The sequence below is a fragment of the Palaemon carinicauda genome, chromosome 5, assembly GCF_036898095.1.
Source record: "Palaemon carinicauda isolate YSFRI2023 chromosome 5, ASM3689809v2, whole genome shotgun sequence".
Lineage (NCBI taxonomy): Eukaryota > Metazoa > Arthropoda > Malacostraca > Decapoda > Palaemonidae > Palaemon > Palaemon carinicauda.
In genome coordinates, this window is record NC_090729.1 from 141,799,694 (window position 1) to 141,817,797 (window position 18,104).

The 18,104-nt window shown below is 41.3% G+C and overlaps 1 protein-coding gene across 5 annotated transcripts in view; it reads left to right on the plus strand.

Annotated features, from left to right (window-relative positions):
* The window catches only part of ClpX (Caseinolytic protease chaperone subunit), a 241,868-nt gene that overhangs the window by 89,805 nt on the left and 133,959 nt on the right, over window positions 1–18,104 (plus strand). For 4 of the 5 annotated variants that reach the window (XM_068374151.1, XM_068374153.1, XM_068374152.1 and 1 more), the window contains exon 5: window positions 7,301–7,475. In XM_068374151.1, coding sequence (XP_068230252.1) covers window positions 7,301–7,475 — 175 coding nt within the window. The remainder of the gene's footprint in view (window positions 1–7,300; window positions 7,476–18,104) is intronic. The other variant, XM_068374155.1, reaches the window with a different exon arrangement.

Sequence of the window (18,104 nt, forward strand, 5' to 3'; positions counted from 1 at the left end):
CCCTACCTCCTCGCTGATCTTCCGTCTCCTCCTGCGTAGCAGTCCCTACACCTGCGCTGGCTTGTCGCTAAGGTAAAGTGTTAATAAAAACCCCTTTTTTATTTATTTCTTTATTATTATTCTTTTTTTTAGATATCTTTGTATTACAGTATTCAATTGTATTAATGTTATGTGTAATTATTCTTTAGCCATTTATTAAGGAGTTGTTATGGGTTTTTAGGCTGAGGAATGAATTAAACAAATTACTGTGTATTCTTATGGGAATATTTGCTCCAACATACAATCGTTTTAACATACGAAGCAGTTTCTGGAACGAATTAAGATCGTATGTAGAGGTATCACTGTATATTTATATATATATTTATACAGTATATATACATATATATATATATATTTATATATATATATATATATATATATATATATATATATGCATATTTATATATATGCATATATATATATATATATATATATATATATATATATATATATACAGTATATATATAAAATAAGCTGTATTCCTGTTTAAGAAAGTATAAAAAAAAACAAATTGTGAGTTTCAGCAATGCTTACAACTTCGTCAGTGAGATTATGTAAGCATAACATCTATCTACTTCTTGGCAAAATAGTACACCTACTAAACAATCCTAAAGGAATGTTTTAGTGTAAAGATATAATTAAGTCTTATTTTAATTATACTTGAAAAAACAACTACAGTATATGATTATACTGAGCACCATATGTTAGTCAATCCTTACAAACTACTATGTAAGTAGAAAAAATCATATGATTATTAAAATACAACAGCTGTTAATGTTTTAGGGGGGGTCAGTTATTGTGGCTGTATGCGTTTTACTATGATTATACTGTAATGTTACTGGCGATACTTTTATCATTAGATAATATTTTTCTAGCCATTGAAGTAGAAGATGGAATAAATATAGGTACCAGGTTACTGCACTGTAACGATGACAGTGTTCCTTCGGGTTCACATCATCCCTGGTCGTGTGAGGCCTGGAGGTTCACATGACACACAGCCTAAGGGTTTCCTTCTCCCTCCATGTAACAATGACGTAGTTTCTTTAGGTTCTTATCATGTGTCTCGTCAAGTGCCCCCTGGGGGTCCACACAACACAAATCCTGAGGATTCCATCTGGAATCGGTAACAAGAGTTCCTGCGGGTTCTCATCACGACAATCCCTTTGGGTAGCGGGAAATAGATTCACGATCCCTTAGGGTTGCGAGAAATAGATTCACGATCCTCTGGGGTCGCGAGAAATAGACTCACGATCCGTTAGGGTTGCGAGAAATAGATTCACGATTCCTTAGGATCGTGCAAAATGGATTTATGATCCCTAAGGGTCGCGCAAAATGGATTCACGGTCCTTAGGGTCACACGTTATGAATTCAGAACCCCTAGGTTCTCGTAGCGCTGAATCTCTCAGTTACCGCTATCCAGAGATTTCTCTGAAAGCTCTATGGTGGACCCTTCCCCCCGTACGGGATTGGTCTTCCAGCGTAGCTTGACTTGTTACGTCACTTCACACTAACAGCTGATTACTATGGGACAGCTAGACTGGTCTCGCCAGCACCGATCCTTTCGTTTTCGAATGAACCACCGTCATCTTCCCTCCACCCTCCCACTTCTAGTGGTTGGGTTAGCAGGCGGCTCGTGATTGTCTCGTCATCGAGAAACATTGAACTGCAAGGACGGAACTAGCAGGACAAATTTTTACATTCCAGTTCATTTCCCCTGGTAGGTCTTGCCTGCATTAGATGGTAGTTTTTCTCACTAGAGAGAAATGCTTAATGGCAACCTCATACGTGAAAGCCGTCGATGGCAATCTAATGTATGGTCTTGTTGAAGCAAACCCCCACATACGAGACTTCCCCTATTTTCGGGAGAGACTCGTTCCTGAAAAGTTTTACATAACTTCAACAGGTGTTGTTAAAACTTCTTAAAGATCGTAAGAACTCCCTCTTGGAGCATGCACTCTCTCCAAGACAAAACGAGGTTTATTGTCATGAACTTGGGTTCTATTTGATTTAGTCAGCCACATCCCGTCATTTTGGGTTCTATTTGATTTAGTCAGCCACATCCCGTCATTGTACCTTGGGTACGACGACTTATCGTTTTACACGATAGGCTTCTGAAACTTTATTTTACTCTTACAGGGTTATTATTTCAAGCATTTAGTCCCAAAGGAGCAGTGTTAGCTTACGTTTTCGAACGATAGCAACAACGTTGGCATCTTTTCATTACGTTTACGAACGTTTAAAACCCTGCCCACAGGGAACCAGACAACCTTGTTTGTGTATGAATGTTAGCTAGCCCCTCCCACAAAGAGGAGAGGCAAACCAAAGGAAAAATGATTGCTTCGATAATGTTTTTGTTTGAGGGCATATGCGCTCTTATACAAATAAACACTACAGTTAGTCCGTCAACGATCAAAAATTCCTTGGGCAATAATGTTGCGATTCGTCACACATACATTATTCCTGCAACCGGATTTGTAGAAGACGTTTTCTCGGAGGCAGAGATTACGCATGCGCAAATGCAGATGTGCAAGTAAATCTATGTGCAAGCGATCTTTCTGTCAATAAGGGCTATAATACATATTACAATTAGAACTCCGTTTTATTAAGTTTTATAGCTATATTTCTTACTGAAACCAGGTTATTCAATACATTACTCATCTACTTTCCTGTAACCAGACATACAACATTATGGTCTGTCTTCTTATAGGCACTTCCTTCCTTTCTCCCCAATCAGAAGTCTTAGTCTCTTATAAAGAATTTGACCGGAAACTTCTCGTAAGCGTATCTGTTCCCTAGTAGGTAACATTAAATACTTATGGCAGTTTACCAATCGGAGACGGAGAAATTCGAACGTTTGTGGTCCTAGGAAGAAGGAATCACGGTTATGAACGTTTTCAACATTCTCCAACTGAGTTCCGGATACGACTTTTAAGTTGGGCTACGCCTGTATGATTGTCCTGCTCATAGTTCTGTGTTACTACTCCGCAGACAGACTTATGTAATATTACCCGTTCAACAATAGATTGAAGATACATCTCAGTCTCTTCCTTTGGGAATGGTTAGATACATTCGGTAGTTACCTATCAGCCTCTTGTCCGGAAGGCAATATCTATGGAGAACGCTTTTATGACATAAGCTGTACTGGCTACCTGATTTACTGTTTTGTATCATTCTTACTCGGCCAACCCCCACTAGATTGGAGGCAGTTGGAGGGAGGACAGGATTTCCCCCCTTCATTGCAGAAACGTGCTAGTAGTTGCACGTCTTGCCATCATCTCAAGATGTTTTTCTGGCTATGCAATCTCCCCCCCACCCCCTAGATGAACCGCAGATGGTGGGTGGCAGACGATAACCTCCGCAAAGAGGCCAATCTTCTCGTCTCCCCTCTGGAACTAATAATCTCCTCGGATTCATAAAAAAAGAAAGTGGGCCGCATATGCCGCACCATCCCATCTTCGTCTGTTGGCCCAAAACGGAAAGGTACCAGCATATATCTCTCGGATATCGAGAAAGTAAAAAAAATCAGGAAAAATTAAATACAGAAAGGAAAAAAGGAAAAGGCGATCTTTATCTAGGGTAAACCATCTAGTGGCAGGAATACTCAGATGGACAGAGGACAGCTAGGTGCCCCCATCTGCTCGCATCATTCCTGGTAATCGAAATGTGCTGCCAGATAATCTGAGCAGGACCACTCAGATAGTGGGCTTCTAGTGTCTTTGAGTAATCTTGTAGCTAACAAAGTCATAACTTTGAGGGGTTCCCGGAGTGTGGTCCTGCTCGCAACGGCCCTGAACTTCATGCTTTTGTTTGACGGTTCCACAGTCCCAGAATACTAGGCTCTTGAGGAAGATGTATTCCAAGAATAGTGGGACAGCTTAGAGGTGTGCGCTTTTTCCCCCATTCGGTCTGGTGAGAAAGTTCTCAGCCAAGTCAGGATAAGCAGGAACTTATCAATGACTCCAATAGCTTCATTATTGCATCACGCAGAACGGTTCCCGAACCTTTTGCAGCTCCTGACTGAGCTTCCAAGGGAACTTCCTCCACGACACGATCTTCTAAGCAGCCACATGCCAAAACTTTCTAAAGCCATAGCTTCACTTCGACTTCACGCATGGAAACTTTCCTACACCTCCTCTCTCGAGGCCTTTCGCAACGAGTTGTCGAAAAGATGTCTAGACACCTCAGATGCTTTTCAGCATCAGTCTGTCTGGCAAAGTGTTTGGTCCTTTGTGACTGATGTCGCCGAAGGGGATCTCTCCCATCGATGCCTTTACTCATACAAAGTTTGAGATAACTTGTTCCCCGTCGGATCTTAACCTCCTCCTGGGAATGCGGTTCGGGTCCTTCAGTCCCTGAAGACCCCTCTCTATAAACCTTTATAACAGGCTAAAGATCGCTTCCTTACATGGAAGTCGGCTTTTTTACTCACTTTGGCATCGCAAAGAGAGTTAGTGAGTTGCATGATCCACTTTCTAATGTCTCTTACTCTAGGAGATGTAGAGAAGTAATTCTGAGCGGCGTCCCTGAGTTGATTGCCAAGACTCAAAATCGAAGTGTGCTGTACCCTAGGTGCGGCCCATTCCATAAAGAGAGTCTTCATTCGGTAACCGAAGACCCAATTCAACTGGGGGTGTGCTCAGTGAGGAGTCTGTGGCGCTACCTTAAGAGAACTACAGCAGCTCGCCCCCCGTGTGTCAGTACTGTTGACCAGCACTGGGAAAATCAAGGGGAGGGTCACAAGGTTTTCCTTTCCCTTGTGGATTAGAAGGCTATTGAGTTTGCTTTCAATCCAGACCCTCCTCCATCCTGGGATTCAGAGCTCATGACGTCAGTGGGGTTGCTACGTCCCTGGCGTTCAAGAAACTACTCGGTGGCGCAGGTACTGCAAGCGGTGGAAGCATCAATCGACCTTCACTGCCCACTACTTGCAAAGGCGTAACCCACAGGAATATGGAGACCTTTTCCGTCGGTCTTGTGGTCGCACAACAAATGGTCTAAACACCTCAAGCTCCCTGATGGATAAGTAGCAGTGTTGTGGGCCAAGGTTACCCAGGTTAGTCTTGGGTGAATGAGTAAGAATGACTGGCTCAATTTTTCCTTTTACCTTCCCCCCTCTGGGGAAAAACAGCTCTGCAAGTCACAGCATAGCTGACCTCACCTCACTACCTGTAAAACTCATTTCCCTTGTTCCTCCTAAGTATAGAATAATACTTTGTCCCCAATGCTTGTTGAGGGAGGGTATTGGGTAAGTCTTAAGAACTCTAGGTTTTGTACTCAAGTTCCTATGTTAAAGACAAGCCACACTGTCAGTTTCGCTCACACACAAAGCTTCTGCATGCCACTATCAGTGCATTACCTCATATCGATACTTTATTTTAGCGAAGGTAGGGTTCCTTCTACTATCGATCACAGATCGAAATAGAGGAACCCCGGGTCATGACCAAGGCCCGTTGGTGAGGACTTCCTCCCTCCTAAGAGTAAGTCACCCTTATGAATAGCGGAGGGTTTGTATTTGCGCCGGAACAAATAACATATTTGGAAGTAATTTGTATTTTTTCTAGCTTACAAACCTGGAGCTATTTATACAAATTAACCCGCCACCCTGTCCCCTGAGAAGTCCTGCCATAAAGCAAAGGGGTTACTCAGCCAAGAGGTGTGAGTGAGCCGGGTAGGCAGTCTATCCCACCCCTACCCGCTAACTAGCGGATTGGGTAGTTATCCCTCACTAAAGATTACCATGGCTTGTCTTTCAGGTACACCAAAAGTAATACCACTATAAATAGCTTCAGGTTTGTATGCTAGCAAAAATAAAAATTATTTCCAAAATTGTTATTTCTCTTTTTTTTAAATTTTTATGTTTTACATGTGAAGGATCTTGTTTGATATTACTGTTCTTAGATTATTTTTATTTTGATTGTTTATAATTCTCTTGTAGCTTATTTATTTCCTTGTTTCCTTTCCTTACTGGGCTATTTTTCCCTGATGGAGCCATTTGGCTTATAGCATCTTGCTTTTCCAACTAGGGTTATAGGTTAAACTAATAATAGTAATAAATGGGAAACTTGTTAATGTTACTGTAATGACATTAAATTAGATAGTCTTACGTCTAAATTACCTTTTTATTGATGTAGCAAACTAAGCATTGACTTCACAAGGGGTTCAGTGTGGCAACGTACTTTAATAATGTGAATACAAAGAAAAGCGTAACCGATTTTTAAATAAGTCTAACTTGTTCCAACAAGTGTCAGACAACTGTAATGTTGTCTTTTAGCCAACTTTTGGTATTTCACCCACTTATCGTTTGTGAATTCTCCACCTGTTGGATATCAGCATCAAGTTCATAAATAAGGTTGGTTTGGCTTTTTTGAAATATTAGTTAAAAACACTATCTTTAAAGGTTTGCTGATGCTGAGGCTTAAAAATATTTATATCAATATTTTGAAATAGTAAAGAAATGTTCTCGGGACAATAAGAATATTGAACATAACTGTATTTGACGTTTTGTTTTAAATAAGGAAATGGTAAACCAAATAAAAGCAAGCAAGAGTAAAATGGTAATGGCATGGGAAAACCAAGATGAATAGATTAATAACAATATGGATATGGAAGCGTTTGATTTGTTTAGATATTTTTGAGTAAGTGGAATGTTGAGTCATAAATGAAATAAGGAAGGTAGCTGAATATCTGAAGTATAAGTCTATGGAAGTAGAGTTCCAAATGCAAAAACTTGCTGTTGGAGTGAACTGCTTTGATAGTGTAATTGAAAAGGTAAGAAAAAAAGGAAAAGCATTGTTAGAAATATTAGTATTGGTTAAAAAAGGGATCTGTCTGTTTCTCAGGGTTTCGGTTGTGCTGTAAAATTTAATGTATGCTGCTTAAAAAGCCATGTATTTTAAAGCATATCCACTGAAATAAAAAGTACATAGGATTTACATGTTTTTTATGCATAGTCTACATATATTTGTCATTTTACTTGCCATTACAGATGCAAGTAATAAATGAAAATGGACATACTTCCAGTGTAGCTGTCTTTTTTTTTTTTTTTTAGTAATCATTCAAGTCAAGATACATGTGATTCAAAACTGAATTTGATCAAGTGGAGAGTACTATGCGTTATGTGTTTTAACTCTGTAGTCTAGTTAAATTAACTGATGATGATAATGTATCATCTGTTGCGACTTGACAGATGGCATTTGCAAGTTAATAGATTGTAAAATTTATGAAATATCGAGTGTTAACAATACTTTTGTTTTACTTGCAGATCTACGAATATCTAGACATGCATGTTGTAGGGCAGGAACGAGCCAAGAAAGTCCTGAGTGTAGCAGTTTACAACCACTATAAACGCATTTATCACAATATACCACAGATTAAACCAGAGCCTTTGCAAGTGGATACCGCAACTATTCCCCAAGGATTGACTAACAGGGGTAGGGGTCAGTGTCTTTTATTCTTTGGTTATAGGAGTGCCATCAGCTTTGCAGTAGGTGTAGATCTTTTCCTACAGCCTGGAAAACCTCCCTTTTCATTTGATCAAGTCTCCTTTCCTTGACTGGTACTAATCTCAAATAAATGCAGTAGTTGGTTGCTGTTAGGCTTGGATTTAAGGACTCCCTACCATGGGTAAATTGATATCAGGTTTGATGTATCAAGATATGTTTTATGTTTTGTAAATAGAGTAACAGATGGTTTTCTGCCTCTCCTTGCCATCATAACATATGGTTTTCTGCCTGTTTATTGTAACTGATGTAGTATAATACTATAGCACAATTTTTGTAAATTAGTTTAAGCACTATACTGTATATACAGTAATACCTCTTAATTACGAAAAGTTCATGATACAAAAAGAGATATGAATGTTTTTTCGCCTCATATTACGATAAACCCCTCATGATACAAAACTAAATTTGGCCGGCCCCTGAGAAATAATTTTAAAATTCGCTTTCCTCAAGACTGTAAATTCGCCACCATCATCCTGTTCTCCCGTTGGTTATCTCCCTAACCTGATGCTAGTTACTGCTGTAAGATCCTGCACTCCTAGTGGTCAGCATTTTTCCCATCATGCATCTACGTATCGGCATTCCTCGACTATCTTGTTATGGCAGCGCTATCGTTCACATTGAATTTGTGTTGGTGAATTTGCTTTCTTACTTATCTTGTTGCATTATTCAACTTGTATTAACCATGGGTCCCAAGAATGTTGCTGATGTTCAAGGAAAAAAGAAGAGGGTGTTTCCTATGGAGATGAAGCCTGAGATAATTAAGAAATATGAGGGCATGTGGTTAAGTGTGATCACTAATGAATATGACCAAAATCCGTCGACGATAGGTACCATCCTTAAGCAGAAGGAAGCCATTAAAGCAACAACACCTTCTAGGGGCGAGACTGTCTTTTCAAGAAAGAGGAGCCACGTCAATAATGAGATGGAGAGACTGTTTCTCCTCTCAATTAAGGACAAGTAAATCGTTGGAGAGACTATCACTGCAACGATAATCTGCCAGTAGCCCAGGGCCATTTTCGGGTCATCACAGCAGGCACCCCCCAGAATTCAAGCCTTTATGCGGGTGGTTTAAAAAATTCTAGAGATGCTCGGGCATTCATCCGGTGGTGCATTATGGGGAGGCTGCCAGTTCGGACATGAAAGCGGCCAAATCCTTTGTTAAGGAGTTTGGCGACTTGACCCTCCAAGAAGGCTACAGTCCCCACCAAGTCTTCAACTGTGACAATACTGGTCTTTTCTGGAAAAAAAATGCCTCGCGGACCTACATCACGGCAGAAGAAATGCTGCTCGAATATAAGCCTATGAAGGATAGGCTTACCCTTGTAGTCTGTGCAAAGCCCAGTGGAGATTGTAAGGTGAAGCTCCTACTGGTATCATACAGAGACTTCTCGAGCCTTCAAGTCTTACAAAGGGCTCAAGGAGAGGCTTCTAGTGATGTGGAGGGCTAATGTGAAAGCCTGGGTAATGAAACTGTTCTTTGCTAAATGGGTGAACCTTTGCTTCGATCCTACTAAAAAAAAAAATAGTTGGAAGAGAAATGTCTGCTGGTGTTGGACAATGCCCCTGCTGACCTTCCTGGCCTCGAGGAAGATATCATTATGGAATATTCCTTCATCAAGGTTCTCTACCTTCCACCTATCCCCACCCCTTTCCTCCAGCTCATGGACCAGAAAGTCATTTCAGACTTCAAGAAGCTCTATACGAAACATATCTGCAAGAGATTTTTCGAAATCACCGATAACACAAACCTCACCCTGCAAGAATTTTGGAAGGAGCATTTCGATATTGTGATATGCCTCCAACTCATCAAGCAAGCTTGGCAATAGGTTTCAAGAAGCTGTGGCCTGATGTCATCTCCACATGAGACTTGAAGGGATTCGACATAGGCCTCGCTCAAGCCAATGCTGAAGCCGAAACCATTGACGGTCCTGAACCTGTTCTGCAACCTGAGGTTGAATAAATCATTGCACTCGGCAGGTCTATAGGGCTGGTTGTCGGTGATGATGACATTAGTGAGCTTCTCGAGGAACACTAAGAGGAGTTTACGATGGACGACCTGACGGAGTTGGAGACCATGCAAGTGAACCTCTTTTGGGAACACTTCTCTAGCGGTGAGGAGGAGGAGGAAATAGCTATTACCATGACAACGGCAGAAATTAAAATGCCATATCATTATCATAAAATGGCAGAGTTTGTTAAAAATAAAAACACCCCAAAAAAGTTCAAACAGGTCGTGTTCTTGCTCAGTGTAATGACCTTTGCCTGACTCATTTCAGGAACATTTTAAAAAGCATTCAGGAACAAGCTTCCTAGGATCGCTATTTTTTTTATAGAGGCCATTAGTAGGCCAAGGTGGAGGTCAAAGTGCTGAAAAAACAGAAAAGTGGAAGTGATGAACAAATAGATGAAGTTTAAAGCGTACAAAATGTAATGTAAAAAAAAAATTAGAAAAGAAAAGAAATTCAATTTTAAGTTTTTTATGAAGTTAAAGTATAAATGTTTTCTGCCATTTGTTAATGTGTTTCGTAAAGTTGTGTTAATATTTTCTGACATTTGTTGATGTGTTTTATAAAGTATAATGTTCATGTTTTCTGCCATTTGTTGATGAGTTTCGTAATGTTTAGCATTCATGTTTTCTGCTGTTTGTCCTCCTCCTCTGCCGCCACTGAATGTTTTGGACATCGCCCACTTTAAAGGTAAGGTTCCACATTTTTCTACTATATTATTTTCTATTCATTAATGCATTTTTCTAATAACTATTTCATTTACAGGTATTAACAGTTAGGTTAGGTATAGTGAATGATTCAAAAGTATTTGGCTCTATTCTTTGTGTCTACAGGTTTATTTTAAAATTTAATGTGGTGTTTTGTAGGGCTTAGAATGAATTAAGTGATTTACATGTAAAACGCGAGTCATCGTGCAAAAAAATCATAATACAATAGCCACTCTGGAACGAATTAATTTTGTATTCTAGAGGTATTACTTACCGTACTTGATTAAGCCTTTAGATATTTCATTTACAGTCTCAGATCACAAATATGTGGAAATCATCCTTTGATAACAATGATTTAAATCAGAAAATATTAGGATTTGAAATAAAATCATTTTTTCCCCTGCAAACCCACCAACCTTATACAGTAGTGCCCTTTCATAGGATCTCAAATTTCCATTGATATTAACGCAGTCTTATGTCTTTAAGAGCAATGTTGATTGTCCTTTGACAAACTCAGCCATTTGTCTAACACAGAAGCAAAGCAACCATCCACTTGTTTTTACTAACAGAATTCTTCGTAGTTAGTGTAGACTGTATGCAAAACAGTGAAACCAGAGTGATTAGAAGAAAGTGGGTAATTAATTTATGATTGATGAGTCTGTATGTTGAAATTTATTTTATGTTATAAAAATGAACTAACTTTATCATAAGGTATATGTTAAAAGAACAAATTGATTATACTGTATATAATAAACCCAACAATAGCATTGATCATAACCCCTTCCAGATGATGACATATATTGCAAGCCAAAACATGCCAGGTACATGGTTGTAGGGCATAAAAAAGACGTCATTTACAAATATAAACTGTATGAAAGTTAAAATCCATAGTTTATCCTTCCTGGTACTACAACACTTGGTCGTATATCACATCTAAGAGATAATTTACTAAAAATAGCTCGTCCCCTTAATATTAGCCCCACTTCATTCTTCAGCCAACCAACTGTGACATTGGGATTCTAGCCTTTATTTCTGATCATGTGAGATCTATTTTAGTGTGTTTTTATGTAACCATATATAATTACACCACATTTCTTATGCAGTAGAACATTGTGAAATAGCCAATGCAGTAAGAAGTATAGACAGGAAACATAAATCAATGGGTCCACCGCTTTCAATTCAAGAAATTTCCGATTACAAGAAGTTAAGCCGAAAAGTAGATAAACTAGTAAGAAAGGCCAAGATCAATGAAGAGAATAGAGTGGCTTCAGCTAATAAAGAAAACCCAAAAGAATTTTTTGCATATGTAAACAGTAGAAACCAATCAAAAACGTTAGCCCATTAAGTACTTCCTTTGTCAGCACTATCTTCTGCTCAGCAGTGGTAGAGGTTGCTGAGACATTATTCTCCCTGGAACGTCTCGTTACAAATGTTCATCTTCATACCAGCGGTCCCTTCAATGACACTGGAAAAGACACTTGTCTCAACACAACGACCCCCCTCTATCATTGATCCTGATAGGGGAAGACTCGGACACGATCTGGAATGGTGGCTGTACAAGACAAACCTTCTAAGTAGCTCTTCTTTTCTGACGCCTCTGAAACTTTTGTAATTTATTCATGGGACACCACCTACAACATTTAGCATCAGGACAATGGTCTGACTAAGGTTTTGGTTGCCATAACATGTAGGAGCTTCGAGAAACCTTGTCGCTTTCCAACACTTTTGGCCAGTCACTCAGTGGTTTTTCATGAATGACAACAGCACCGTGAAAGAGGTACTGTTTCTTTGCAGCACTGCCAACTATCAGTAGAGATAACATGAGTGAGCAACGCTCAACTCGATCACTAATAGCCCGCTTTATTTCAAGCTGTAAGAACATCATGTCTTACAAACTGAGTAGTAGGGTGCAGGTCATTGGCTCAAGATGGTCTTTACATCCTCAGATGGTGAGCAAGATCCTGACTGTTGGGTTCACCAACAGTCGCCTTGTTTGCAACCTCACCAAACTAGAAACTCCTGGTATACTGCTCACCAGTGCCAGACCTGGAAGCAGCGTTTAAAGATGCTTTCCAGCATCCTTTTGAGGGCCTTAACATATATGCTTTTCCTCCATTATGCCTGTTAAGGAGTGTCTTGAATGGAGCCAGAGCTACTCCTAACCCCAATATAACTCTGTTAGCGCCAAAATGGCCCCAAGTAGAATGGTACCAGGACTTTCTACTTCTTCTTATATTGACTCTAGGTAATTACCTTCTCTTCCCGTCGTGTTGTGCCAACCACACGCCCTCCCGGATATTCCACAGCACAGTGGAATCGCTTTGCTTCTTGAGTCGAGGCTATCCAGCATCTCGAAGAAAGGCTTTTAACGGGAAGTTGTGTGGAAGAATTCTGGAAACCTCCGAAAGTCTTCAACCTCCGTGTATCAAGCCAAGTGTGTCATCTTTGATTGGTGTCATGGGAGGGGTGTTTGTTCTCTCGGAGCCTCTATTTCGATATCCATTTACTTTATCTCTGAAACGAAAAGCTCTGCTCAGTATCAGCAGTGAAAGGCTATTTCTAAGCCTGAAGCCAGGTCTTTATGCTGAAAGGAGTTGATATTTAATCATGAGCAGAATTCTCCAATCTCATAGAGTTTTGAACGGGCCTGTCTTCTGTTAGAGGCGAGACCACCACTCTGGAACGTTACTAAGGTCTTACATTCCCTTAAGAGGGCGCTACACAAACTATATCTTGCCACATATAGAATCCTTATAATCTAAACAGTTTTCTTGCTCACTTTAGCCTGTGTAAACGGGCTAGCGATCTGCATGGTTTCTCCTTTCAACGTTTCTTACGGAGGAGATGAAGGCAGATCTCATTCTCCTTTGTCCTTGAGTTCTTCGCCAAACCCTAGAATCTGTCAATTCCTGATTCCAGTTTTTGTCTTTTCATATCGCGAGCCTTGAACATAGAAATACCGCTAGAACTCTTTCCAAAGAAAGATATTTGCAAAGATTAAGAGATGTATGTGTACTGTATTCATAACATCATGAACCTTAACCTTCATGGCTTTTAATTCTTGGTGAGTTTCTAGAAATTACATTGCATATTTAGAGGACAACTTGAAATTCTAATCTTACACAGCAAATTAGGGACACTACCTCTAATATCCATAGGTTGTCAAAAAAAAAAAAAATACTGAACAGCTCTTGCCAGACAAAAAAAATCTATTTTCTGATGATATGCCAACAACCATTCCCAAAGAGGGGAGTAGAAAGAAATAGTGGCACATGCTTAGTGCTAAAATAATTCTGGCTTTTAAAGAAGGGAAAAAAGAGGCAAATCACCATTTGCTCCCAAAGCTTACATTAAAAGGTAGTGCTTGCAGCTTATTATACGGTTAGCTTAAACCAATGCTAATCGGAAAATGCTTTAGCCGTAAAATCTACGGCATAAGGGAAAAAATTTTCATTAGTTCAGTAGTCAAACCTTTTAGATACTGTAAAACCACACTCAAATTAAAAAAGAATAGACATGATTACTGAAGGCCTTTTAACATTAAAAGTTTTGAGTATGGAATTAAGCCGATATATATCCCCCAAAGGCCAAGATTTTTTTCGTGAGGGAACATGAAAATTATTATTATCATGGCTGGTAAACTACAGTGGAAGCTCTACATACAATTGCCTTTACATTCGATTGTTCCAACATCCGACGTAAAATTCAATTGAATTCGCGTCTCGACACCTGACGTCATGCTCCAACATCCGACATAAACCATACGCAGTCGTAGTTTCTTGCTTACGCCGGTAGACGGCAGCACGTCGGAGGGACGCTAGTGAGCGTCGCGTCGATCAGTTCTCTGTTCTCGTGCACATCGTGTGGTTGTAACCTGTTTGGTCCATTATTAACAGTGCTTATTATCTTCCTTTTTTCACGTTTCATTTTTTATTTTACGTATAATCATGGGTCCTAAGAACCTTAGTTTCGGTATAGGTATTAGTAGTGGTGAGAAAAGGAAGAAGGCAATGCTTTCATTAGAATTGAAGCAAGAATTTATAGAAAAAATGAGCGCTGTGTGCGTGTAAGTGATCTGGCTAAATAATATGGCCGGAATATGTCTACAATCTTGACGATCATCAAGCAGAAGGCAGCCGTTAAAGCAGTCAAACTATAGAAGGGGATCACCATTATTTCAAAACGTTGCAGCCCTACCCTGGAAGAGATGGAACGCCTTTTGTTAATATGGATAAAGGACAGAGAGATTGTTGGCGATGCGATCACTGAAACGGTCATTTGCAAGGTCAGCGCTATCTATCGGGACTTGAAGGCGGTGGGCTCTGGGGGTGACGCAGGTGAGAGTTCAACCGATCCTACGACGGAGGAATTCAAGGCGTCTCGCGGTTTGTTCGAGAATTTTAAGAGACGGACAGGGATGTGATAAGATGTTCATGTGCACGTGTTGACAGTAGAGCTAACACCACTGTATAAGATGGTCTCGTGCAAGTGTTGATTGTAAAGCTAACACCACTGTATATGATTGTCTCGTGCAAGTGCTGAGTGCAGAGCTAATACCACTGTATAATATGGTCTAAACCTAACACCCTGATTTCTTCGTGGGCACACAGGATCGGCATCCGTCTCCTCCGTTATCTGGACGACTGGCTGATCCTGGCAGACTCGGAGTCGACCCTTCTTCGACACCGAGACAAGCTTCTGGGACTTTGCCAAGATCTAGGATTCTTGGTAAATCTCGATAAGTCTTCTCTGCTTCCAACTCAGCGACTGGTATATCTAGGCATGATATTAGACACCAATCTCCACAAAGCCTTCCCATCAGACGACAGGATAGCAAGGCTGAGGAAGGTCGCAGATCCTTTCCTCAGACGAGAAGAACTCCCAGCCCAATCGTGGTTACGTTTCCTCGGTCACCTTTCTTCCCTGGCCCGTCTAGTTCCAAACGGGTGCCTCAGGATGAGATCCCTACAATGGGCATTCAAGTCTTGGTGGAATCAAGGACACGATTTTCTGGACGTCATGGTCCCTATGGGTCCTGCGGAACGGACGGACCTTCAGTGGTGGGTGACAGACGAGAACCTACGAAAGGGAGTGGATCTTCTCGTCCTCCCCCCGGATTTGATGCTGTTTTCGGACGCCTCAAAGAAAGGGTGGGGGGCCCATGTTCTGAACAACAGGACCTCAGGCCTCTGGTCAGAATCAGAAAAGTGCCTCCACATAAATCTGCTAGAAATGAAGGCCATATTCCTGGCACTTCAACATTTCCAACAGTACCTGGCGGGTCACTCTGTGGTGGTGATGAGCGACAACACCACAGTAGTGGCTTACATCAACAAGCTGAGAGGTACCTTTTCAGAGCAGCTATCCCATCTGGCAGTAGAGATACTGAGATGGACCGAAGTCCACTCGATTCCACTATCAGCTCATTTCCTTCCAGGCAAGAGGATTGTGCTCACCGACAGTCTGAGCAGGGCATCCCAGATAGTGAGTACCAAGTGGTCTTTGGATCGTCTAGTAGCCAATAAAGTCCTGACTTTGTGGGGTTCCCCGACTGTGGATCTGTTCGCGACAGCTTTGAATTTCAAGCTTCCGCTTTACTGCTCCCCAGTCCCGGACCCCAAGGCTCTCTGGCAAGATGCTTTCCAACAACGGTGGGACTCAATGCCACTATTCCATCAATAGCGGAGTTTCTCGTGTATTTGCGGGAAGAAATGCGCCTTTCGGTCTTGGCAGTGAAAGGCTATCGCTCAGCCTTAAGTCTTGCCTTCAGGCTCAAAGGAATGGACATTTCCTCTTCGCTGGAACTTTCTTTACTCATACGAAGCTATGAACTTACCTGCCCTCAGTCGGAAGTGAGACCTCCTCCATGGAACGTGGTTCGAGTTCTCAGGTCTCTTAAGAGATCTCCCTTTGAACCATTACGCCATGCCTCTGATCGCCACCTGACTTGGAAGACGGTGTTCCTACTTGCTTTGGCCTCAGCCAAGCGAGTCGGCGAACTTCATGGTCTCTCGTATGACATCGCCCATTCAAGGGGATGGGGAGAGGTAACGTTCAGATTCTTCTCTGAGTTTGTTGCTAAGACTCAAAATCCAAGAGTGCCGGACCCTCGGTTCGACTCTTTCCGGATTTCGAGTCTTCGTTCTGTAACAGATGACCCAGACCATCTCCTACTGTGCCCAGTGAGGAGTCTGAGGCTCTATCTTAGGAGAACAGCTGCAATTCGTCCTCGGGTGCAGGCATTGTTTGTGAGCACCAGAAGGACGAAGAGGAGGGTCACTAAGAATACCATCTCAGCGTGGATTCGCAGGGTTATCCATCATTCCTTGAATCCCGACCCTCCTCCGTCACGTCGCCCTAGAGCACACGATGTCGGGGGCATCACTACGTCCCTGGCCTTCAAGAAGAACTACTCAGTGACGCAGGTTTTACAAGCAGGGTTTTGGAAGCGTCAGACGACCTTCACAGCCCACTACCTGCAAGACGTGACCCACCGGAGGCTCGATACGTTTTCTATCGGCCCTGTGGTGGCTGCACAACAGCTGGTTTAAACCTCAGGCTCCTTAATGGACAAGTAGCAGAGGGTTGAGGGCATTGTTACCCGGTTTTAGTCTGCATGAATGAAAAGGTATGCCTGGCCCTCATTCTTTTCTTTATTCTCCCCTCTCTTGGGGAAAGCAGCATCCTGGGTTCTCTGCACAGCTAACCTCAAACCACTGCAGGTAAACCATGTTTCCTTGTGTTCCTAGTATTAAGATAATACTGTCACGTCCCCATACCCTTACGAGGTGGTATTGGGAACGTCCTATCCTAGAATTCCATCTAAAGGACTTCAGGTCAACTTCCTAGGACGAGTCACACTTCATTCCTTCACACACAAGCTTACGTAGGCCACGGTCCTTGTCTCGCAAGGCACTTGCAAGGTGCAGGGACTCCTTATCTTTGAGTACTAACACACTCAGATACTGAGTCCCCGGGCAAAAAATCCAAAAGCCAGTAATGGCTGGGACTTAGCACCCTACCTAAGGGTTGAGTCACCCATATTAAATAGCGTGGTTTGTATTTCAGCTACGGAACAAATGACAAATTCGTAGATAATTTGTATTTTTCCCAACTATAAAAACCTTAGCTATTTAATCAAACTTGCCCGCCAGCCCTGTCCCCCGGGAAGTCCTACCTCTAAGCAAAGTGAGCTAATCACAAATGTGTGAGGGGGTTAGCTTGTCCTCGCTAACTAGCGAGGGGGTAGTAAACCCTTGTTAAAATTTTAATGGCTCGTCATTTCAGCTACGCCGAAAGTAATACCCATATTAAATAGCTAAGGTTTGTATAGTTAGGAAAAATACAAATTATCTACAAATTTGTCATTTTGTGTAAGTGTTAACTGCATAGCTAACAACACTGTATAATATAATCTTGTGCAAGAGTTGACTATAAAGCTGACAACACTGTATAAGATGCTCTCATGCAAGTGACAACTGCAGAGCTTACAACTCTGTATAAGATGGTCTTGTGCAAGTGTTGACTGCAGAGCTAACACCACTGTATAAGATGGTCTTGTGCAAGTGTTTACTTCAGAGCTAATACCACTGTATAAGATGGTCTCGTGCAATTGTTGACAGCAGAGCTAACAGAACTGTATAACTGTATAAAATGGTCTCGTGCAAGCGTTGACTGTAGAAGTAAGAACACTGTATACGTTAGTCTTATGCAAGTGTTTACTGTAGAGCTAATGTCACTGTATAAGATGGCCTCGTGTACTATTTGTTTTGACTAGAGAGCTAACACCACTCTATAAGATGGTTTAGTGTACTGTATGCTTTCACTGCAGAGCTAAAAACCACTGTATA